This window comes from Dermochelys coriacea, chromosome 3 (genome assembly GCF_009764565.3).
Source record: "Dermochelys coriacea isolate rDerCor1 chromosome 3, rDerCor1.pri.v4, whole genome shotgun sequence".
Classification (NCBI taxonomy): domain Eukaryota; kingdom Metazoa; phylum Chordata; order Testudines; family Dermochelyidae; genus Dermochelys; species Dermochelys coriacea.
In genome coordinates this window covers 84,539,676-84,565,185 of record NC_050070.1, presented here as the reverse complement: position 1 = coordinate 84,565,185, position 25,510 = coordinate 84,539,676, and the positions used below count along the sequence as shown (strand labels likewise).

General features: G+C 41.1%; 1 protein-coding gene across 3 annotated transcripts in view; it reads right to left on the bottom strand.

Annotated features, from left to right (window-relative positions):
- The window catches only part of LOC119852731, a 143,634-nt gene that overhangs the window by 27,573 nt on the left and 90,551 nt on the right, over window positions 1-25,510 (bottom strand). For all 3 annotated transcript variants that reach the window (XR_005291796.2, XM_038394346.2, XM_043510788.1), the window contains 13 exons: window positions 24,901-25,039; window positions 21,321-21,474; window positions 19,429-19,524; window positions 18,819-18,974; window positions 16,382-16,611; window positions 13,486-13,624; window positions 12,991-13,111; window positions 11,626-11,735; window positions 9,969-10,118; window positions 9,744-9,797; window positions 4,455-4,622; window positions 3,079-3,231; window positions 1,384-1,518 (listed from right to left, as the gene is read on the bottom strand). Coding sequence is in view for 2 of the 3 variants with exons in the window: in XM_038394346.2 (XP_038250274.1) it covers window positions 1,384-1,518; window positions 3,079-3,231; window positions 4,455-4,622; window positions 9,744-9,797; window positions 9,969-10,118; window positions 11,626-11,735; window positions 12,991-13,111; window positions 13,486-13,624; window positions 16,382-16,611; window positions 18,819-18,974; window positions 19,429-19,524; window positions 21,321-21,474; window positions 24,901-25,039 (1,805 nt within the window). In the remaining variant the exon portion in view is untranslated. The remainder of the gene's footprint in view (window positions 1-1,383; window positions 1,519-3,078; window positions 3,232-4,454; window positions 4,623-9,743; window positions 9,798-9,968; window positions 10,119-11,625; window positions 11,736-12,990; window positions 13,112-13,485; window positions 13,625-16,381; window positions 16,612-18,818; window positions 18,975-19,428; window positions 19,525-21,320; window positions 21,475-24,900; window positions 25,040-25,510) is intronic.

The following is a 25,510-nucleotide window of genomic DNA, read 5'->3' as shown; positions in this document are numbered from 1 at the left end:
CTGTTTTCTCTTAGAGCTCCAGGAAGAAATCCCAGCCAGTGTTTCACCCTATCTGTGTTTTGGGGGGCATGTTATAAATATAAAGGGAAGGGTAAACACCTTTAAAATCCTTCCTGGCAAGAGGAAAAACCCTTTCATCTGTAAAGGGTTAAGAAGCTAGGATAACCTCGCTGGCACTTGATCAAAATGACCAATGAGGAGACACGATATTTTCAAAAGCTGGAGGGGGGGGAGAAACAAAGGCTTTCTGTGTGATGCTTTTGCCAGGAACAGAACAGGAATGAAGTCTTAGAACTTAGTAAGTAATCTAGCTAGATATGTGTTAAATTCTGTTTTGTTTAAATGGCTGAGAAAATAAGCTGTGCTGAATGGAATGTAGATTCCTGTTTTTGTATCTTTTTGTAACTTAAGGTTTTGCCTAGAGGAATTCTCTATGTTTTGAATCTAATTACCCTGTAAGGTATTTACCATCCTTATTTTACAGAAGTATTTCTTTTACTTTTTCTTCTATTAAAATTCTTCTTTTAAGAACCTGATTGCTTTTTCATTGTTCTTAAGGTCCAAGGGTTTGGTTCTGTGTTCACCTATGCAAATTGGTGAGGATTTTTATCAAGTCTTCCCCAGGAAAGGGGGTGTAGGGTTTGGGGAGGATTTTTGGGGGAAAGATGTTTCCAAGCGGGTTCTTTCCCGGTTATATATCTGTTAGACACTTGGTGGTGGCAGCAATAAAGTCCAAGGGAAAAAGGAAAATAGTTTCTACCTTGGGGAAGTTTTAACCTAATCTGGTAAAAATAAGCTTAGGAGGTTTTCATGCAGGTCCCCACATCTGTACCCTAGAGTTCAGAGTGGGGAAGGAACCTTGACAACACCAAAGCAGAATTCAAATTATCCTAAGCCTTCCCCTCTACCCCCAAAAAAAGCAGTACTTTCCCAAACTACGTCCACAAATAAATACCCATCCTCTCCCACTAAACTATACTTATCTCCATAATATTGTTGTCCCTCTTCTGTCTCATTTGCTTTGATCAGTAGTGAAATAATTAATTTTGACATATAAATTGTCAAAATTAGTCTTTGGAGTCAATGCCTCAATGGGGTGAATGTGGGCTGTTCATAGTACTTCTCAGAGTTATTTCAGAGTATCTGCTGATTAAGGCAGACATCTCTGTTTAGGTTTACACTCTGTAAAAATAACCTTTGGACTGTGAACAACCATAATTTACTTCTTTTAAAATGAAGCTTAGAATTTGGAGCACAAGATAACAATCACCATGAAAGAGTACTGGCTTTTTAGCTGCTGCAAGCTGGCCAAATTTAATCCCTAGTTTAAGCAGAAAATAAAAAAAAGACAATAGTAAAAATGAAGGAATTAGGACTTCTCACCTTCTCTGCATTTCTCAGCTTTACAGAGAGTTGTGCCTTTTGAATAGTCTGCTTCCAACAGTTTAGGACTTTCAGCTTACACACCAGCTCATGTAGTCTTGTGTTTTCATCCTGCAAGAACTGCAGCTGCTCTTGCTAAAGACAACATTATCACAGTCACTAAGAGAGACTTCTTACAATGGCACTTTCCCTTAAAGCAACTTGCAGTGTTTTTACAATACGTTTTCTCACCAACTGATCTGAACTTCCAAAGCTTCAAACTTTGCCATTTAAACCAGTGCACTTTTCAAAATGAATTTCAGTTACTGTACGTCTGAAGGAACAGAAGTGAACACTGTCCACAGACAGAAAATGAACAAACAGATAAACTGTGTAAAAATAAAACACTACTAACTGAGATAAAACACATAGATTTTTCTGTGGATATCCAAATTTACCCAAATGGTGCTTTTGGGTTGTATTCATTGGTTCATATTCAGTACCCGGTTTCACCCCACTTATGATTTTCCTGATAAGGATGATCTAACAGCATATGGCAAAATTAGAAGATATATGGGAAGCTGACCCCTATTTTTCCTGACATTGCCCCAGCTGGGAGGCTAGTTGATATCTGTATTCTTGAGATGGGTCTGGGTGGCCACATTATATTTACATTTCCCATCACATGCTTTTGCACTTGTTAGACCAGGAGGTGTATTTTTATAATTTATCATAGATTTAGGTATTTAGACATTAGATTCTGGTCTGACAAAGGAAGACCAAGATGGTCTCATTTGACTTAACTGATGGACTCATCAACAACTCTATTCTTCCAAGTTTCCCACATGAATTGAACTAGCCTTGGACATAAAAATGATCTAAGTTTGTTTCTTTTCTCTGGATTATCTTCTTCAATGGGGAGCTAATGATTTGGTTAAATGCACTATTACTTATTATTCGTATTACCACTGTGACCAAAAGCTGGTAGGCACTCCATGTGTAGTTAAATGGAATTTATGGTAGCTTTTCTCAGATGTATAAGATTCCCCCCCACCCCCTTTCTATGTTGACCTTTTGGAACACCTAATTTTTAGATTATGGACTAGTTATGGAGAGATAGGATTACTTGATTTAGTGATTATGGCCCTAGTTCAGCAAAGCACATGAGTGGTCCCTATCACTATTCAGCAAAGTACTTACTTGTGATTAACTTTATGCACAAGAGTAGTCTCTGACTTACAACCAGACTACTTGTGCTAAATTAAGCAAGCGCTGAAGTGTTTTGCTGAACTGGGGCCTGTGTATGTCTGCCTGTGAACAAGGGTCTATTCTCATGTTGATTCTCCTCCTAGATTTCAGACTAAAAGCTCCTAAAATACCAATTTCTTTCTCTCTCTCTTTTTGTCCAGTGCTGAGAACATTGTCTGCTCTAAATAATAACAATGTCCTTTTGCTTTTATGGATAAATTCCATTTTCATTTCTACTTCAGATGGACCTGAACTGCAAAGTTTAGACCCAGAACTCAACCTCTCCAAAGTTCACCAGGAGTAGGATGCAAGTTTTTGGGTCAGCCCATTACAGACACACAAGACAGTTGCCAAGTTCAGAGTCAAACCACCACAAAAGTTCAGTAGGTTTTAGATCCAGGCATTTGGTTTGGGCCCATAATTCCTACACTTAAGAAACAAAGAAACAAAACAAAACCCCTCCCTTACTTTAGACAAATGTACTTTCAATCCATCATCATCTTCAGTGGAACCAAATTTTTTCTTCAAATCAATCATATTGTCAACCCCTTCTTTTCTCACTTCACTGATGATCTCAAACACTTGTCGGCTCATATTAAGGCGATAGTCATCTAGCTTCCCCTGCAATTAGAAACAGAAGCCAACAATATGGAGGAGGGAAGACACATGCATATGAATTTAATAAAACTATAGTCTAAATAATACTTCAATATAAAAATATGCAGTTAACTCATTGAAATGCATCTAGCAGAGCATTTAAATGAATTAGTGGCTCTTTTTATAAGATATGCAAGACCTTCATTTCTCTGCAAATTTTTTACCACCTTTTAATGGGATTGTATTCTGCTCATCAGATGCTGGAAAAAGAGGAACATGGACTAACAGTCCCTATGGAGTCCCTTGCACACAGTATTTTAGAAGGTATGAGAAGTATCTTAGTTCCTACCTGAAAGCTTTATCTGATAGTTATTTCCCAGAGTCATAAAGTATCAGAATGAGGAAGCAGATTTCTTCCCCTAGCCAGACATTCTAGCCCATGTCTTTTCTAGCCCATGTCAAAGTTGCATAGCTTTGTAGATAAGCTACCAATATGCACAAAACACACGTGTTTAATAGAATGAGTAGCATGTTGTAAGAACAAGCTTTTTGGTACAAAATGGATTCATGCTAGAGACAACAAGTGAGAGAGTGGGGAGATGAGACTGCAAGTAATTTTGCTACCACCCTTGCCGTCCTCCAGGGCATTAATGGGCTTGTGGATACCTCACTGATAATCCTGAACTAGAGCCCCAAGATTATGTATTGGATTGCTTCTAGAACAGGTTATTGATCAAGTGAGTAATTTTCTTACATTTCAATTTAGAAGCTGGATTGTGATACCATGACACATGCTGCGTAGTATCTTACTCCTCAAATAGCCCCAGTGAAATCAACAGGAGGAATCATTTGGGAAGTAAGGCACTACTCAGCATGAGGAATGGCATAACAAGTTGGCCCTAGGTTATTAAGAAAAATAATATACATTAAAAGTTAAATTTTAATTTAAAAGCAAACAAACATTCTCACCACTGTGGGTAAAAAGAGCAAGTGTCCCCACCCTTTTTAATGGGATATTAGTCCCCTATAAAATGTATCTTCTCTTCATCAGACTAGATCCACATACCTCCCTAGCTGAAAATTTCCCCAAGATACTCCCAAAGTACATAAAGAGATAAACAGTAATTCATTCATCCACTTTAGCTTGTGGGCCCATTTCTCTCATTCATTCCTTTCTATGCCACATACTAGATAATACAATGGCAACTAAAAGGGACCTATCAGATACCCACTTGGTTTGTACTTACTTTTAGATGTAAACAAGTCACAAATAGATTCTGCACTAACGTTTCATATTCATCTTGTACTTCTTTCCTTATCTCCTCTTTGAGACAGAGATTTTCTTTTTCTAGATTAGTGAGTCTGGCTCTTAGAGCAGTTATTTCCATAATCATCTCATGACTCAGCTCTGCTATCTATCAAAGAAGAAAAAAGTAAATCAGTGAAACTAGAGATGGGTCTAAACCAAAACCCTTGGTCTGAAGATCCCAGAACTTTGAAAAAGTTTAGCTACAGAAATGAACCTCATGGCTTGACTCCACTTCTAACTGAAAGGTTACATTACTGTAATTAAACAGTTCTGTAAAATCATCCACATTTTATATCTCTATTTGCTTTGAAATTATTTCCTTTAAAGGGGCTGAATACAAAGGATCCCCGAGGTTCAGACCCAATGTTTTGAGGGTGCTAAGATGTAGAACGACATATGAAAACCCAAGAGTCTATTTGTGGTTATGAAGGGGGGGAGAGAAAGAGACAAAGAAGATGAGCAATGAATCTAGTGGGTAAGAGAGATTGAGAGAAACTATATTGGGGAGGGCTGAGGGAGGAAAATTAAGAAGTCTGATATTAGGAGAAAGAGTCTGTGTGGGGCCATGAAGTTTTGGTGAATCGTGATCCCACTTACCCTAACTGCCCCTATTCCTTGAAGATAGAAATCAGAGGAACTGCTGCTAAGCTGTACAATAAACTACTAGGTTGTAAGTTTCTTGGGGCAAGTAAAATGTCTCCTTATAGGTTTGTACAGCTCCAGGCACAGACTGCTTAATAAAGAATCAACTAAACAGCAATGTATTGTTAGTAGGTCTCTTGTTACTTGAAACCACAGCACCAATCTGATTCCTAGAGATGGCATCCACGTTAGCAGAATGGGAGCACAACTAATGGAATGTATTTGTCTGCCTGGTTTGCAGGCTCAGGCAGGTAGTTATTACATGTATAAATTTTCATTTTCATCCTTAATCTATTGCATTTGCAACCAGTTTGCATTCATACTCAATTGTGAGTACATTAGAAAGTCAGGGGTCAATTTGAAAAATTTGATTCCAGAAGCCTTTATATGCAAAAAATATATAATATACTCATGGTTGGTAGCACCAACTATTTTTATGATTGCCCGACACTTCCCATTATAGAACCCAGTTTTCAGTTGCTTATAACTTTGCCAAATTTTAACCATTTAGACTGATTTTTTCTGGGTGGGTGTCTGCCTCACGTTAAATTCTTCTGGAAAATTTCAGCCAGAACAGTTCAGACATTTCTAAGAATGAGGCTAAAATAAGAATTGCCATGTTAAAAAATTCTTGTTGTTGGTATGTCTGTGTGTCAGGGATGTGCCTTTTCCACCCTAGTGAAAACTGGCCAAAAATTGACCAATTTAGAAGCCTTTGACAAAAAATAATCACAGTTTACACATACTCAGTAGACTACTTAGCGTTTGAGAGATAAAATCTCTGAATAGTCCAAGCTCACTGAACATGCTCCAGGCTCTCACAGCTCCTAGTGCTGATCAGACTGTGCATATGCCATCCCAACAGAGCAACTGAGCATGTGCCAGCCTAGGGCTTCAGAGGAAGAGCCAAACGTTCTCTGTAATGGCTGGTCGGAGTTGTTCTGAGCCAAGGTGGGGCGAGGCACCGAAACTGAGAGCAGGGAACCTGTCCTGTCCAGGACTCCCCCAACCCTGTTGGAAGCCAGGCCCTGTAGAGGAAGAAGCCATCTGATTCAATTGCAGAGGGAACAAAGCTGAAGTGGGGGGAGGGAAAGGGATAGTTTGGGAGAAGGAATCTGGTAAGCCTGGGACTAGTTTGGCAAGGAGACTGGGACTGGGAACTGAAGAGGGGGCAAGGCTAAGACTGGGAGCCAGAGGTGGTAGTGGGAGAGGAGGCTGAGACAGGTTGCGTGGGGACACTGGGAGCTGGGTATGGAAGGAGAGGCTGGGACCAGTTGGGCAAGGAGTCTAGGGCTGGGAACCACGGGATGGTGAGGGAAACAGGAAAGGTGGAAGATTGGGAGATAGTGAGATTGGCCAGTGGGGGAATGACACTGAGATTGGACAAAGACCTGGGGCAAAGAGAGAGAGAGACAGACGGACTGGCTAGACAAAAGAACTGGGTTAAGGAGTCAGAGATGGAGTGGGGGGTAAGACTGATATTGGATGAAGTGTCTGAGGAGGCAGACAAAGACTAGCAGCTAGTGTATGGGGTACAGAGACAGGGAGGAGCCTGAGGAGTAGAGACTGGGACTGACTGGGTGAGGAGAATGGGACTGCAATGAGGCGCTGGGGTGGGGTAGAGACAGTACAGGGACAGACTGTAGGAAAGGGGCAAGAAGGGGCCACAGTTTGGGGGAAGATGCAGAAGAGTCTGTGCCCAGTAGAGCACACTGCTCTCCAGAGCCTGGAATGGAACCCCAGATTCCTGAGTTTTTCACCATTCCCCTGCTGTCACCAATATTTCAAATATCTGTGAAACCCACTGGCAAAGTGTGTGTCTCATCCCCCCACTAATGCTGGTCCACACAGAGAATTGACAAGCTACTACTGCCACCTCTTACTCCATTAGCTCAAGTGCAAGAGGCTGAACCTAAATGTCCCAATCCTGCTGATGAACCATATGGGTTTCAATATGATGCTGCATGGTGGAATTCCCGCCCCCCCCCCGAGTTTGTGTGATTTCCTAAGTGCGTGCAGTCATGCTCTGCCTCTTCCCCTCCCCCATCCTCCCACCATGTGTTAAAAGAACATTATTAAGGTTGCAATGTCAAGCACTCAGAAGTTAGGAAATGCCAGAATCAAGCTTGCCCATGCAACCTTAATTCAACCCCCTTGAGCATATGAATTATGATACGGTCCTTAATTATATGATCACATACTATTTTTTTTCCCAGGACTGGGGCTTTATCAGTTCATCAACAAGATCTGCTCTGGAGAAAAATCAGGGTGTTGTTGTAAAAGAGACTTATCAATAGGACCCTTGCCTCATTTATGCAGAAGGTATGTAGTGAACGAGGAGGAGGATTGCAGGAAGAGTGTAACAGAGTAGCTTGCCCCTTTAAGATCTAGAGGCCTGGGGCCAGCCAACCCTAGTTATTAAGGAGGCACACCTGAGCATGTATCAGGTAATTCTCCTATAAGAGCAGCAGGAAGCTGCAGAGAGAGGGGGATGCTCAGGGAGAAACAAGCAGAGTCACTGGTTTCTGGGAGCAAGTAGACTTCAGCAGGATACCCTGAGTTTTCAAGGACAAGGCTCCAGGCAGGGAAGACCTGGGAGCAGAGACTTGATGGGGATTTGCAAACATCTATTCTGAATATTTTCATACATTAATAAATCCAGCCTTACAGAGGGATATTACTGAATTTAAGAGTTTGTATGTGGCACACTTAAAAGGCCCCGAAGAGGGGAAAAGAGGCCTGAAAGCAACCTCAGGCCATGAAGGGGTGCTTAAGAGGTGGCTACCAGCCAGATTATAAAGAGGAAGACTGGCCTCGTGGTTAAGACAGTTGAATAGAAAACTGTAATTCTAGCATTTCTTATTTTTTGAATGGTTGACTTTGCAAACCTAATCAATGAAGGGGTTTTTGGACTTCCACACAATAGTCTACTTAAAGTAAACATGTAAAATCTTTAGTTGTACTTAAAAAGACATATTTTTACCTCATCTTACCACAGTGAGCTAACACCTCATTAAGGGATATATTTTAAATATAGAAAATTCCTCAGAAAGGGAAGATACTGCCCCACGGTAACTGTTAACATGTATAAGTTCATCCATGGCACCATATTTTTAGAGTGTTTCACCTAGAGGATCTCAAAGTGATACACTGTGCATAGGTATTGCTCACCCCCTATTGAAATGCAACCATGTCTGGAGTGAAATACAATTATAGAATCATAGAACTGGAAGGGACCTCAAAAGGTCATCTAGTCCAGTCCCCTGCACTCAAGTCAGGACTAAGTATTATCTAGACCATCCCTGACAGGTGTTAGGCCAACCTGCTCTTAAAAATCTCCAATGATGGAGATTCCACAACCTCCGTAGGCAATTTATTCCAGTGCTTAACCACTCTGACAGTTAGGAAGTTTTTCTAATGTCCCACTTAAACCACCCTTTCTGCAATTTAAGCCCATTACTTCTTGTCCTATCCTCAGAGGTTAAGAACAACAATTTTTCTCCCTCCTCCTTGTAACAACTTTTTATGTACTTGAAAACTGTTATCATGTCCTCCCTCAGTCTTCTCTTCTCCAGACTAAACAAACCCAATATTTTTCAGTCTTCCCTCAAAGGTCATGTTTTCTAGACCTTTAATCATTTTTGTTGCTCTTCTCTAGACTTTCTCCAATTTTTCCACATCTTTCCTGAAATGTGGTGCCCAGAACTGGACACAGTACTCCAGTTGAGGCCTAATCAGTCCAGAGTAGAGCAGAAGAATTACTTCTTGTGTCTTGCTTACAATACTGCTGCTAATACATCCCAGAATGATGTTTGCTTTTTTTGCAACATCGTTACACTGTTGACTCATATTTAGCTTCTGATCCACTATGACCCCCAGATCCCTTTCCACAGTACTCCTTCCTAAGCAGTCATTTCCCATTTTGTATGTGTGCAACTGATTGTTCCTTCCTAAGTGGAGTACTTTGCATTTGTCCTTATTGAATTTAATCCTATTTACTTCAGACAATAGCTATTCGTATCAAACTTGCTGCACAGAAGTTTTTGGAAGGGAGAATAAATTATTTCTACTAAAATTACAATTTTAAGTAAGACCATGTAATTATCTAAACTGGATATTATCCAGGACTCTGAGCTTTTGAAAAAACATCTTGTGTTCCTCAGTAATCATGAATGGTTAACACCTCTGTTTTACAAGTCACTCAAAAGATGACAACTCCAGCAGCATAGGAACCTCAAAACTATAATGGGACATTGGTGCAATACTGGGTTAGATACAAGGCTGCTCCCTATAAAATTTTCCACCACTTCCACATTGATTTTCTTTGAAGACCTCCCATCCACATACTCTGCCAAGAACAAAACCCAAATGGGATAGCTGTAATCTGCTGAGCAGTTGGGCTACAAAGAAAACAACAAAAGGTGCAGTGCATCTACAAGCCCAGAAACATGACAAACAAAGCAATAACTAGGCTCTTTTGGTCAAAGATGGTCTTTATGAGTTCATACAATGCCCTTCACAATGTGGCTCCAATCCTGACTGGGACCTCTAAAATGCTACTGGAACACAAATCACCACCACCAACCTGACTAAGGTTTACATCAGTCTGCCTTCCACCTTCTTCTACTACATGCAGTTCCTGAAACAGAGCACAAAGGCATATTGTGACTAAGCTAGCACAGCAGAATTATCTTACAATTATTTTACCACCTGAAAGCTTTAGTGTTACTTGGCAATGGCTTCCCATCTTGCAAAATCTCTTTGACATTTCTCCCCTCTCTGCAATACAGAGTCAGCACCAGGCATGTACCTGTTCTTTTTGGTAGAGTAGCTGATGTTCCTGCTGAAGCAGATTTTCATAAAACATAGAGTAAGTCTCAAAGTTGCTGCGCTCTCTGGCCATGATGTCACAGCCTAGTGCAGTGAGGCAGCTTTGTAAATGGCTTTTTTTAAACGTAATCTGGAAAAAAAGAAAAGAAAAAAAACCAAAACTTGATAACCCTAAACTTAAGTTTTAGTCATTTTAGACATACCCTGCTATGGTAACACAGGTATTTACATCTATTTCCTGTCCACCTCCGCACTCCACCACAAGGTTTCTGTATTTTGTTTTGACATATCACACTCCCATATGGGAACTGCCTAGTTTCAGTTTTTCCATTCATTTGGAGATCAGTTGCTCCTCCATAGAAATTATACTTCAGAGAAAAATAAAACTTTTCTCCCCACCCTACACTTTCCAGAAACCCTGCTGAGCACTTTTGGAAGGAATGCTTCCAAAAAGACGAGCAGATTCATCCAGAACATAGGGCTTGTCTACATGTAAAGTGTCTAAAGCTAAATTGAAATCAATGACTCAAACTGAAATAAGAGGGTCCAACATAGGGGTTTGGAGCAAATAACTTAAACCAGTGCAAGTTTGTGTGCAGACAAGACCTTAATTCCAAAAGATCACTTGTAGATCGGAGAGCTCTGAGGGAAATTTCTCTACTTCCCCCACAATTCACTCAGAACTTGGATGGGGAACAGGCAAACCGCTAGAACCAAGTAATACATCTCAATACTGAATCACATTTCAGTGAAAACAAGGTAGCAGGTCTGATTATGACCTAATATTTCATTATAATTGAACACATATTTATAAAAATACCTTTCATCCCTAAAGATCTCCAAATTATAAATTTAAGATAAATACAGGGATTATTTCATCCACCATGAAACTGCCCTCTACTCTCAGGGTGAAGAACAGCAACGTATGTGACAAATCCATGTGTTGTAGAGAACAGACAAGTACTATATAAACCACAAACATCTCTAAGAAGCTAACACTAAAAGCCTTGTCCTTCAGCTCCAAAAACACAGGCGTCTACCAGTTGGCTGTCAGGGCGGCCCTTACATTCTCTGCGAGCCGTCTGTGAGAAAGCAGCTTCACATACACACACAAAGCCCATTACAACTATACAACATGAGAAATGAATACCTTTTCCAACTAAAACTGCAACAAGAATTTTTAGGTATGAAAAATGTAATTACCAATTTGGAAACTGCCAGGACATTGGGGCCAACACCCCTACTCTTAGAATGAATACATCAGTTCTTTAATGACTTAAAGTGGCAAAGGAGTACTTCCTAATACCACATGGGGACATTGATTTAGTACAGACTCAGAAGGAAGAGTTCTGCCTTTTGAATCCCCAACACTACTTTCCTATAGTTGCTTAGAAGCCTCTAATCCCAGTACTAATTCCGCCTGATCTTACTACAATTGTGAGATCTGAACAAAATCACATTACAAGGTAGTCAGTGTCATACATAACACACGCTCACATTACTAACATAATCTGAATGTAAACTCATAAATTTAAGAGAGGATGTTTCCCTTGTGCATCACTGACTGACCCAGGTTTTAATAAGTAAAGTTGTAAAAAAAGATTAGTTATGCCTGGATAGAAACACAATATATGTACCTCTACATCAGATTCTTGGTAATTTTCCATTAGTCTCTGAACAAATGTTTCGACTATTTGTGGTCTTACAACTGAGAAGTTTTCTTGCATGACTCGATGCTTCCAGAGCTCTGGAGGAGCAAAGGGAAAACACATAACAAACAATACATCAACAGATGTCTGTCACAAAATATTGATCCATCTTTAATCCCTGTAAAATGATACCTTGTGCTATTTGTGGTTTAGGATTTCTCAATCTTTCTAAAACTGTATGCAACAGAAGGTAACTATCACCACAAACAAATTATGTGATTCTATGCAGCAGGGGTGTTAGATACATGGTGTCAATAGGGCTAAAATACATTTTTGTTATGGGCCAGGTGCACCAGTTAGGGCCCTATCCACAATTGATCACTCACTGATAATAAGAGCTTTGCATGAAATTTGAAAGTAGAATATGGCTTTTTATATAGTAACTAAATGTTTGGGTAGAAAAATTACTGTTGCATTCAACACCAGTCAGTGGGAAAAAATGGTACCAGCCACTTTTAGAACTACCATTATTTCCACCACTTGCTTGTTTGACCATTTGTGCATGCACTTACCGGATCTGCACAGTTATCCTAAATGTATAAATTTAAGTTATGCACTTAAATGACTTGGAAGTCTGGCTTTTAAAGAGTCATCATTTGGCTTAAGCATTGACACCCCAATGAGATAAGTGGGAGCAGTTTCAAGCTGTCTGCAGATGCGGGGGAAAAAGTTTGAGTTAGTTTGGCACACCACAGCTCATATCTGGAAAGTTTTCTTTGCAATAATTATGGTTAAAACTTGCTTTATAAAAACATAGTCAAAGCTTAGATTTTGCAGCATTTGAATCTGGGTGAGCAGGCTGGATAAGTATGTCAAGTGGGCCAGGTGCTTGAAACCCCAGTGTACAAGTCTTCATCACATGGTAGCTTAATCAAGGTATGGGCATTTTCACATAAAGGGCTGGGCTTTATCAAAACCTGAAAGGAATTTTATGTGATGATGGTAAATTTTCACCAACGATTTCACTGTATGTGGGACAAATTGTTCCTGGCTCTTGAATGGGTGCAAAGGGAAGCAGGAAGGATAGACAGGAACCTTAACACCCTGCACAAGGGCTGGGTAGAATCCTTGCACTCCACCCTCCATGTGCCGCTAGGGACGCATGTTCCCCAGTGGGAAAATGGATGGAAGCAGCTACAAAACTGGTAAGCCTACTGTAACCCAAGTCCTTCCAGAGCTCCCACACATATGTAAAGGCTGTAGGATTGGGCTTCCCATGTTTGGTATGCTTCCTACGCAGAAAAGAGGTGGAGGGCTAAATGTAAAAATGCATTTTGTGTTTTAACACCTTACCTGTAGGGAGGCCGCTTCCTGCTCTTGCTCTTTCAGATGTAACTAGTGTCATCTCCTGGTTAATTTTCTTTTTCACATCATGGATCATGTGTATTTCTAGACTTTCGAGCAACTTTTGAAGCTATAGCAAGTGTACAGTAAATTGTTCACATTAAATCTCTATGCTTATTATACCTCATCTGCTGTGCTTTGCCAATTTTCAGTTTTTTAAAAAGTAAGTTTAAAAAACACATAGTATGTAGGAGTAAAAGTAGGATAATTTAGGGAAGTTATATTGTGTCCATTTCAGTAGCATGAGTACTTTGGGGGTCAGATTCACTAGTGCATTACAGCTGCTTTATGCTGTTCCAGGGCATTGAGTCGTGGGCCTTGCAGCATAGTTCCCAGTTTGCTTGACCTATCCCTATAGGTGACCCTGTTTAGGCCCCCCACAGGTTTTAATGGTTCCATGTCGGTCAACAGCACTCCCCCTGCGCAGTAATAGTCCTCCTTTACCTGCCGTGTTTTGACTTCAATTTCTGATGCTCCTTTTGGGGGAAGTATAGACTGAGAGCTTGTTACAAGTCCTTCAAACTCATCTTCTGTGCCCATGTGCCTGGCGATGGCTCTCATAGCAGGGTATAGGATGTCAGTGCTAAAGAAACCCAGACAAAGATGTTACACATATTCCTTTTTCAACAGTATTTTCAGTCTCTTCTGTATTTTTCTCTTTCCAGCCACATGTACCTTTACCCTCCCCTCCCCTGACACATAAACACTGGGACTCATTTCACTATCCCCTGTCATCCTGTCGGGAAGCCCTGCTAGCAAAGCAGGATTTTCTGTGTGGACCCATCATGTGATACTGAATCTCACATTACATCACTTCTTTTTTCAATAGTTACAGAAAAATAAAAGTTCAGTGGATGAAGCAGGAAGAGCTAAAACAAAGCAGAGAATTCTGGTTGCCAGTATGAATTTCTCCCCTGAAAACCAAAGAGATGTAGACACTCCCCCATGCTGCCCTCTCGTATCTGATTGCGTTTGCTAGGTAGAAACAGTGCCAGCCTGACTACTGAAAGGGCCCTTTATGTCTCCAAACAACAAGAGGAGCAATTGACAAAAGGGCACAGGTACCAGGTTACATTTGACACCATTGATCGCATTAGAAACAGACATCTGCAGAACTTGAAAACCTCATTTGCTCAAGATGAGTGGAAGCTTTCCCCAGTGAAGAGGGTGACTGCAGTGTTTTACCAGCACTTTCCACAGAGCTGTTGTTTCCATTCACAAAATATATACACCAAGATTCAACAAAGTGATCCCTAAACCCAGCACAGATGAATCATCCTGGCACAGAGAAATTCTCCGCTGGCACAGAGTTGGCATAGGAACTGCTACACTAATACCTTCTCCGCAAGTGCCAGCGTAGGGAATTTGGGAAAGGCGGGGGGGGGGAGGGAAAAGGAGCTTGGCTGAACCGCAGTGATATGACTACCATATCTGTCCCTTGGCAGCTGGCACAAATTAGCGTAGCCCTGAAACAGTGGGGATAGAGCAAGAGTGATTGCTGAAGCCACAGCTGCCCAGTGCCCAGATGTGTGGGAGATGTGCCCCTCCACTCATTTAGCGTGAAGAATCCATGCCCCCAGCTCCCCAGTACTCCTCCTGAAGAGTTTCAGAATGCTGTAGGAGCAGGTTGAGCAACATGAGCTCTACATGTTCCTGAAATTAGGGGCTCTCTTCCCCTGCAGACTGTATATAAGCCTACAGACAGCAGAGATCCCAGTCCCAGGATGTATACAGATCTTACCACATCCCCATGCTATACCAGTAAGTGGGTCTGGCTATTGCAGGTGGGTCTTGTTCCTGCAGCTCCCCAGCCTTGGCAATTTCTTCTCTTCTTCCGGATGAGCAATGAAGAACAGCTCCCAACTCCCCCTGCTCTCTAGGTGACATTGTATCACCAGATTCTCGCCCCCTTCTCTGGCCTGCACTGTGCTAAGGAGCCAGATTAGACCACCTGAAAACTCCCCTGACATGGGGGAGTCCTAAACTGGCATTAATCTGGCATGTCTTGCTCATATGCCACCCTTCTGCTCTGGATTCACCATAGGGATGTGCCAGGGCAGGAGGGAGTGTGGCAGGAGCATTACTGCATATTAGCTATGCTCAGCTGGCAGATGGCTCCTTGAGAGCCTTCACTGGCTAGCACAGGTGAGTATAGCTCTCAGACTGCTCTAAAGTGCGTCAGAACTGAGGTCAGCATTGGACTAGTTTGAAAACTAGAAAGCTGCAATCACCTCCCTGACACAAAGCAGAGACTAAGCACAGTAGAAAACTGGTATGACATTCTACTCAGATATGTTTCTGTTGTTCAGAGATTTGTAGATGTAAATTGGGAGATCTGCTTTTATGTAAGTATAATTAACAATGATATCTTAGTATTTCTTCTCTCAAGTCACTAAAGATAACAGTGAGTCGGTATTTTCATTGTAACTCGCTAGTTTAACAACAGGTTATACCAGCGAGTAGGGGCATAAATTTGACATCTGAGTGATCTCAGTATAATCTGAAGATAGCAACACAACATGTCACACAGAAACAGTACAGTGAGGGTATTCAGTGGCACTTTGATATCTGATGACTAGAATAGAGAGAGACCTGATACCAGTTTGTTAAAGGAACAAACTAACACATTAAGACAAAAATGTTTGCACGGACGCAAACAGACACTTCTTCTCTGGTCCATTTTGTGACAATCCTGTTTTCCAATATCCCCAAAACACGCCGCTACCTAGGTTGTATTACTACTGTGTTATCCAGCAAACTTTTATTTTCATTATGTTGCTCTTTTTGGTAATAGATTTTATTTCAGGGGAGCAAGAGGGCAACGCATTATCACATTTTTAAAAAGATATAGTTTTAGGCTTTTAGTACGTGTCCCTCTAAAGAAAACTTGCCAGATTTTCTAATGCACATTATTCAGGCCAAGCCAAGTGGGAGGATTAGGAAGAATCCTGGTACACTTCCACTTCATTAAAAATCAGCTTCAGGAATGTCAATTTTTAAAAGTACTGTATGTAACATTGATCTGAATGTCCTAAAGGCACAGATATAAATAATAGTTTCACTGAAAGGCCACAGGACTACATTTGGAACAACCTTACTAATGAACAATTCAGGTAGAAAGAAATCAGATCAGGTCAAAAACCCTATTCTAAAGAGAAAGCAAAGATATTAGAATAATTATCGATTTTGTACCAAACTAAAGAAAGGTAGAACTAAAACAGAGCAATTTGAAATAGGATAAGAATAAGAGAACAGTGTGAAGAATGGTACAGGCATTAATTTTTTTAAACTTTCACAACCACTCCAGTCTAGAATACTTTTACATCATATTGAAACTCACCCATATAGCTCAGCAAACTGTTTGTAAAGAGGAACTGTATTGATATCCTCGACTTTCAGTTTAAGTCTACCCCATTCTGCCTTTAATACTTCCAATTGCTTCCATCTTATCAGAAAAGATCTCAGCACAGCACGTGAAGTAACTGGATCGTGGAGCCTTGGCAAAGCTTTGCAAGTCTTTCTGCTGCTCTCTGACCCACTGGCATGTGATTCATCAATTTCTGCCAAATTCTAATGAAATTATTATGGGAGACATATTTTGTTACAATCTCATATCATATACTTCATTGTTTAATAAAATGAGATAAGCCACTGTACGCTTGTTAGAGATTGAATAAAAAAAACCTTGCAACCCACTATAATTGTTTCCATATACTAGTGTCCTACAAAATCTAGCAGAGGTAAAATCCTGGCTATTTTTTCATTGCAATGAGCAGACTATAGAAAAGACAAGGCCAAAACACACACACAAATCTTTCATCTTATTGCCACTTTCCTTGAGTCAGTTGCCTCAATAAAACTCCCTGCTGGGTTGTTGACAAAAATATCTTTAAAAACTCAGATCCTCAGCTCAAGTCCTGAAGGAAACAGCCCCTATTAAAAATAAATAACTCGTTCTCTTTGCACATTTCTCCACACTCACATTTCCTGACAGTATCACTGTACACTTACGTGTTTACTAACCGGTAGGTTTATCTGCTTTCCATCAGAAATGGCTTGAATCTCAGCCCATCCCCTGAACCAAACCTTTGTGGTAGGTTCTGGAAAGGCTTAATGCTCCCCAATGACCATTCACTCAATTTTTATCCATTGTGCAAATGTTATTGGAAGCAACGCCTGAGGATCCAGTCCTCTTCTCAACTATCAATCCTTGTTATACAAGGGGGCCAGGCCTCTCTGCACTGAGCAGCTCTTGATAAAGGGGCAGATAAGTGTCTCACCCTCTAGTCCTCTGAGGCACAGGTGAGGAAAGTGAAGAGGCCCTGCTTTGTCCCCCAGTTTCTGATGGCAGCAAGTATAGCAGCTGGATGGTGGGCACCAGCAACCCTTCTAATGGGCTTTGTCACTGTGGCTCTCCTCATTCCCAGCTACAGGCTAAAAGCTTCTTTGAAACACATTACATCCCATCTTGCAGTCTATAGCATGATAGGCCATTGCAGTATAACTATATGGGACTAAGGGCTACTCTTTTATGCTACACTCCCAGGATTCACTGAAGTCAAAGGGAGTTTTTCATAAAAGCTGTGCAGCGAGGTAGAGTGGTTTCCCACACAGGCTGCCAGGGAGGAATCATTTCCCGCCCTCTGTGATGAAGAATCATTTCCCGCCCTCTCTGCAGAAGAGAAGAATGAGGGGGGATTTGATAGCTGCTTTCAACTACCTGAAAGGGGGTTTCAAAGAGGTTGGCTCTAGACTGTTCTCAATGGTAGCAGATGACAGAACAAGGAGTAATGGTCTCAAGTTGCAATGGGGGAGGTTTAGATTGGATATTAGGAAAAACTTTTTCACTAAGAGGGTGGTGAAACACTGGAATGCGTTACCTAGGGAGGTGGTAGAATCTCCTTCCTTAGAGGTTTTTAAGGTCAGGCTTGACAAAGCCCTGGCTAGGATGATTTAACTGGGACTTGGTCCTGCTTTGAGCAGGGGGTTGGACTAGATGACCTTCTGGGGTCCCTTCCAACCCTGATATTCTATGATTCTATGATTCTATGAGCCAGGCCAGCCCCGCCCTTCATGCTGGAAGCAGAAAGGCAGAATAGGAAGTATAAGAGGTGGGGCCTCCAGTTCAGGGCAGCAGCCTACCCACCTTAGGCTGAATGGCTTGTGTGCATTTGCTGTCTGCCATAGTCAGAGAGCTGGGCTATAGACTGCTCCTGCTCTGCCTTGCTCAGAGGGATTGAGCCTGACTGTGGCCATGTCTACACTACCACTTATGTCAGCAAAACTTCTGTCACTCAGGGGTGTGAAAAAGAACACATCCCAGAGCATCATACATTTTGCCGGCATAAGTGGTAGTGTGCACAGCATACTATGTTGATGCAAGAGCTACTCCCGCCGATATAACTACCGCTGCTTATTGGGAGTGGTTTAATTATGTGGACCCGAGCTCTCTCCCATTGGCATAAAGCAGCTACACAAGACATCTTACAGCAGCGCAGTTGCATCGCTACAGCTGTACCACTGTAAGCTCGCTAGTGTAGACATAGCCTGTGTTTGCTGTCTTCCTCAGCCAGAGAAGCTGGGCGATAGACTGCTAATTGCCCTGCCCCTCACCAATGGGCCCTAGAATCTTTAATGACACTTACCACATTCATTCCCTGTCAAATGGCTATCAGCTGCTAGGAGGCATAGCGAGGCAGAATGGCCTTCTTCTGAGGCAGACAAGGAGGAACCACACCAAGCTGGATAGCCTAAATGAATTAATTTGTCAGAGGTACCTGTTTTTTCTTAGCTACAGCAGTTTGCCATTCAGCATGATCTTCCATAACAACATCATAGCTACTCTGCAGTATATCGTCCACTAGAAACTGCATCCCGACCAGCACCCCATGAGCAACTCTTCGGTCGTCATCACTCAGTCTGCACAGGCACAACTAAAGGAGGAGACACTCATGGTGATTTTTCTAGGTTACCCAGACAGATCTCAGTGAGTAACTACGGTAATGAGTTATTGTTAATACAATTACTTTAAAAGTCATCCATCCATTTGTATGAACAGATGGATTCTACTAGAAGCCTCTGGCCCTGTGGACCTAAAAGTCATGGAAGAACTTTGTTACCCAAGCACAACAACATTGTGATAGCTGCACGAGAACCAAAAGATGAAATTGCCTATTTCAGTTTCATTGTCCCAGAGCAGCTGGTTTTTTTAAATAAACAAACAAATGGTGAATGGTAAAATAATTTGGGTTTTTTAAATGACAGAATAATGTGTTACTATCACAGGGAAGGACTTGTTTTAATGTAGGACAATTTTCATATTGTCACTGTTCCTTTGGAGACAGGCACAGTAACTTTTGGATGTACAACAAATACTAGTCACCATACCTGCATGTTATAATTTATGGTATTTAGATTGCTGATAGTGACTGGAAACGGTCCTCCATCTACTAGAAATGCCCTCCAAGGAAACAGCGTCAATGTCTAAAACAAATTCAGATAACATTCAGAAGCACAAAAATAATGTTCAAACAATAATATAGGTCTCATCTAACTTGAGCAGACGAATAAAATTCACAGTGCAGATGGCTGCTTAGCCTGTAATATACCATGATCTGACTTCTTTGCATGAGTTGCAGATAAGTGCATCATTGGAACTATATGAGATGCACTAGGACTACTGAGACAACAATGGGATGAGTTTAGGGACTGTTATCTTTACCCTACATTGCCTGGATTGTTGGAAGCTGGTGTCAGATTTAACTTTACATTCACATTTTTAAAATTTTGTTATCTTTGGGTTTTGCCACAAACTATATTGAAAGAAAGGAGGAGTTCAGTGGTCATACGTTGACAGCGCTATGCTTAGGCATTAAAGGCAAAATCCTTTAAGCTAACACACCCGCCAGTGCGTCAAAACCCTAATGAGTCACAGTCTGCCAGCTTAGTGGCATGGGGTTAGGCAACAAGAATCCCCTACCCATGAGAGCAGGCCTTATTAGTGGGGAGAAACACCCATTACTTCTTTTTAAAGTAGTAACAGGAATCTGAGGATGCACTGCTGAGTGCATTTCCTGCCAAACTGCCAGACCCATGCAAACTGCACCAACTGGATGGTTCCCAAACATTCTCACTTGGCTGTTACGGCTCTGCTTTTCACCTGCCTAACTTTGATGGTTTAGGGCACATTCTGGCCTAAAGAAACTATTCTTCTTCTTCACAGAGGGCAAATCTCATTCTTCACTTGTTCTACATACGGCTCAGTATGATCATTTCGAGCAGCGGTTCTCAAACTTTAGCAACCAGAGGACCCCCATTTTGATTTAAAAATTTTCACAGACCCCTAAACCGGCTTCTAATTTTCCCCAGAGATGCTCAACCCCCACTCTGCCCCAGGCCTCATCCCCACTCCACCCCTTCCCCCAAGGCCCTACCCCCGCCCCTCCTCTTCCCCACCTCTTTCCGCCCCCTTCCCCAATCCTCCTGCTCCCACCCAGCGCCTCCTGCATGCTGCTGAACAGAAGTTCCACAACATACAGGAGGCACGGGGAGGGAAAGGGAGGAGTTGATCAGCGGCACCAGCGGCCCCGGACGTGACTCGCAGACCCCCTAGTCCGCGGATCCCAGTTTGAGAACTGCTGATTTAGAGCAAGCTACCGACTACAGAAGTTTCACAATTTTGTAAAGACTTAAAAGGTATAACACCAAGGTAGGAAAGTAATCATTTAGGGTTATCCAGCGGGGTATGGCGAGGAGTGCTAGGATGAAAATGAGCAAAGGAAAGTTTAAACTGAATATCTGGAAACATCTACTAACTCTAGCATCTATGGGCCTAATCCAAAGAAGTCAATGGAAAGTTAACTTCAGTAGGCTTTGTATCAGGTCCTATGACTAGCCTTCTTCTTTAATGCATCTGATGACCCACCACAAGAAGTTAGTGGAAGGTCCATCATTACAATTAGGGTAGATAAAATGACCCAACATACAGTGTAGGGAATAATCCTACTTTGAATGCAAGGGATATGATGACTTACAGTAATAGTTCTCTTCTATTTTTTAGTTTTTTGATTACTTGCTAATTAATGGACTTTTAATAGGGACCCCAGTGACAAAGTGAAATGGACTATGATCACGGAAACGAAAAGTCACTATGTGCTAAGTTCTGTGCTACCACAGAATGGAGTATCACAGCAGGAACTGAACAACGACTTCTCCCCTCAGCACCCAAGTAACAGGAAACGAATCAAATCAGTCATTCTTTGAAAGTACATTTTACTCACCGTGGGGCTGCATGGGACCACTAGCTGCGGGAGCCAGAGCTGTGAGGCAAACACACTCCTTACTGCAGAGTTACTCAGGGGAGGCAGCCCATGGTGCATACTGTCTGTAACACTCTGGTAAGCCAAAATATTCCCAGAGGACAAATATACTTCTCTGAAGAGACACCAAAATCACATTTTAAATACCATCCTTATAAAATCTTTTTTGAAATATAGTCTGTAACTAGCTTACGCTTTCATATTAATATGCTGAACTGAACATCACAGTCATGGGCAGCGACCTGCAACTGACTGTAGTTTTGTACTTAGTGAACAGCTAAGGGCTTGTCTATATGGTGTTTTAGTCCACATCGGAGTAATGTTCGTTTTAGTCCACACTAATAGGTCACACACTAACTGGCCTTGTACACCCTGCTGGTGCACACTACAAGTTCCCTAGTGCATATTAAGGTAGTCCCTACACACTAGGGAAATTTAAGTGCATGCCAGCGGGGTCCACATGGGCTACTTCATGCATGGCATGCAAGTGCAGACTAAAGCAAGTCCATAGACAAGCCTTTAGTTGCTATGCTTAAGCTGAATGCAGTGACTAGCCACTTGCAATTTCATAAGAAACAACTGCACAAAAATGAGTTGAGCACAAAATGAGCACAAAAATCTACCAGCCGGTGGATTAACATAAATGAAAATACATCCTATTAATGCCAAGGACATTTAATGGAAAGCAGCTCTTCTCATGGTAGAATGGCTAGCTTGTAGCTAAAGAACATGACTATGAGTCAGGAGTAGAGCTGGGAAAATAATGGATATGTTGGTTTGCTGGCAATTCCAGAAAACTGAAAAAAAGTTTAATTTAGAAGTTGAACCAAAAATGACATTTTTGGGGCAAACTGAAAAAGCCCCAGTAAACATTTAAATGACTATGAATTGCCACAGGATTAGGACAGGGAAAGAGTGACCCTATAGCCTGGTGATTAGGGCACTTGCTAGGATGTAGGAGACTTATGTTCAAGTCCTTGATTCAATAATTATTTATATGAAGTAGAACAGGTTCAACAAGAGTGATTGAGAGCACTCCACCCCAGAATATCCCATAGCCCAGTAGCTAGGATACTCCTACAGTGCGGAAGATCCAAATTCAAATCCCTTCTCCACATCAAGCAGAGGATAGTGGGATTGAATTGGGTCTCACACATCTGAGGTGAGTGCCCTAACCGCTAGGCAAAAAGTTATAGGGAAGACAGCATCATTACTTTCCCCATTTGTGACTCCAGCCCTAAAAGTGAAACGTTTCCATAACGTCTAAATGACTAAAAGCAAAGAGATCCCAGATCCATAGTGCGTTCTTCCGTAGAGACACAATGCTACTTTGTTATATATTCTATAAACACACACTACATATACAAAACATCCAAAAACTAAACTGGAAATTGGCCTAAATATACAATAGCTCTAACAACGAGAAGTCCTTGTGGCACCTTAGAGACTAACACATTTATTTGGGCATAAGCTTCTGTGGGCTAGAACCCACTTCATCAGATGCATGGAGTAGAAAATACAGGCGCAGGTATAAATACATGAAAAGATGGGAGTTGCCTTACCAAGTGTGAGGTCAGTCTAACAAGACAATTCAATTAACAGCAGGATACCAAGGGAGGAAAAATAACTTTTGTAGTGGTAATGAGAGTGGCCCATTTCAAACAGTTGACAAGAAGGTGAGAGTAACATTAGGGGGAAATTAGGTTTAGGTTTTGTAATGACCCAACCACTCCCAGTCTTTATTCAGGCCTAATTTGATGGTGTCCAGTTTGCAAATTAATTTGATGGTGTCCAGTTTTGCAGTTTCACGTTGGAATATGTTTCTGAAGTTTTTTTGTTGAAGAATTACCACTTTTAGGACTTTTATTGAGTGACCAGGGAGATTGAAGTGCTCTCCTACTGGTTTTTAAATGTTATAATTCCTGATGTCAGATTTGTGTCCATTTATTCTTTTGCGTAGAAACTGTCTGGTTTGGCCAATGTACATGGCAGAGGAGCATCTGAATCTCTTTGCTATAGACATTTCTAATCCCCACCTTTTTGCACACCCTTTAACTTGAAGCCTGAAGCCAAACTATTTCCTGCAAGGTGATAAGAACCCTCAACACCCGTTCTCTCAGGAAGTGCTATCACCCTTTAATTTTAAGCTCTTTGGGGCAGAGACCCTGTCTTTTTGCATGTTTCATGTGCAAATATGGTGCTGTACAAGTAATAAATAAATAAAATAAATAGAGTATTTTTAGCAATAAAGGAGTTGTCAGGCAAGTTTTAAGGACACCTCAGAGCATTCACAGTTGGAATATGTCAAAGGACTCATAAGAAAGCAATTTGCATTTTAATGTCACTATGCTCTCCCTTGCATTATAACCCCAGTTTGGAGAAAATGAACTTTAATCATGCTCTCAATAAAGAAGTGATACAGATGTGACATACGGCATATTTATGTTTGCTTTAATTTCCTGTCAGCATACTAATCTTTATCAAAGTGAAATGTTTTCCAAACCAATTGCCCACAATTCCTTAGTGAGTAAAAGATAAAGCAAACTAGCCTTTTTTTTATTTCTGGTTCCCTGTGGATCTGCAATCTGTCAACAAGTCAATGCTGTATTTACATCACCTTCCCACAGCAATCAAAGGATACTACAGAACAGCAATTAAAAGGGGAAGAATTAGGAGTCACTCCCTACTATTCCTGTGTGCTGGGTGGCAGTGCCCATAATCTATCAAAGTGTAAATCACAATTATATATTAATTTTAAAGTTAAGAAAATTCTTTTTTGAATGTCTAATGCACATGACACAGGAACATGGGGAAACAGAGTCAATATGTGTAATGACCCAGCCACTCCCAGTCTCTATTCAATGGTATCTAGTTTGCATATTAATTAAAGCTCAGCATTTTCTCACTGGAGTCTGTTTTTGAAGCTTTTCTGTTGCAAAATTGCCACTTTTAAATCTTATACTGAGTGTCCAGAGAGGCTGAAGTGTTCTCCTACCAATTTTTGAAAGTTATGATTCCTGATGTCAGATTTGTGTCCATTTATTCTTTTGCGTAGAGACTGTCCGGTTTGGCCAATGTACATGGCATGACACATATTGAATCTATTTCCCCATGTTAAGTATCCTCACACCTTCTTGTCAACTGTCTAAATGGGCCATCTTGATTATCACTAAAGAAGTTTTTTTCTCCTGCTGATAACAGCTCATCTTAACTAATTAGCCTCTTACAGTTGGTATGGCAACTTCCACCTTTTCATGTTCTCTGTATGCGTATATATCTTCTTACTATATGTTCCATTCTATGCAACCGATGAAGTGGACTGTAGCCCACGAATAAATTTTTTAGTCTCTTAAGTTGCCACAAGTACTCCTGTTCTTTTTGTCAAATGATAGATGAACTATGTACAGCTGTTTTAAATTCATCTTTTCTACTTGTGTTAAGACAGCTCTTTCCTCTTGAACTGAATTAAAACCCAGTCATAGTACTTTATAAAAAAGCTTGGCAGAGATAACTTTTCAGAATTAGCACTTTTAACTCTCACCGTAATAAATGTCTGACTGCTGCATCAAACTGTAGAAACATAACTTCTCTTTGAATGATTAGCAGTTGGGCAACTTTGTTAGGATCCAAGGGGTTTTGAAGGCTGTCAATCATTTTTTGTAGCTCCTGAAGTTCAGTTCCTATTGTTCCCAGGATAACAACAAGTCCATCAATTTAGCAATAGGAAATGCATGCTAATATGTACTGGCCTAGTGATCTATTTTAATCTCTAAAAGTCTTCCACTTCATGACCAAAGGCCTTTTTTTTTGGTCACCAGGAGACTTATGCTTCTGGAACAAAACAATTTTTGCTGTCTTCAGACATTGTTTTCAGCCTTGCAAAAACATGCTGTAGGGAAGAAGTTATGGCAATTGGAGGATTATGGGGACATAGTTTGGGCAGAAAGAGAGAGAGAGAGAGAGGGAGAGGCATAAGGAATAAAAGATTACAAACCTCTTTTAAAAATGGTTCTATTAGCATTCTTACATAAAGCACAATTTTTTAACATACCACCAATGAGAAAAAAGGTTGACTCAATCCTTCGCCTATTGAAGTCAACAATCATTTTGCCATTGACTTCAGAGGGAGCAGGATCAGCTAAGCCTTTAAT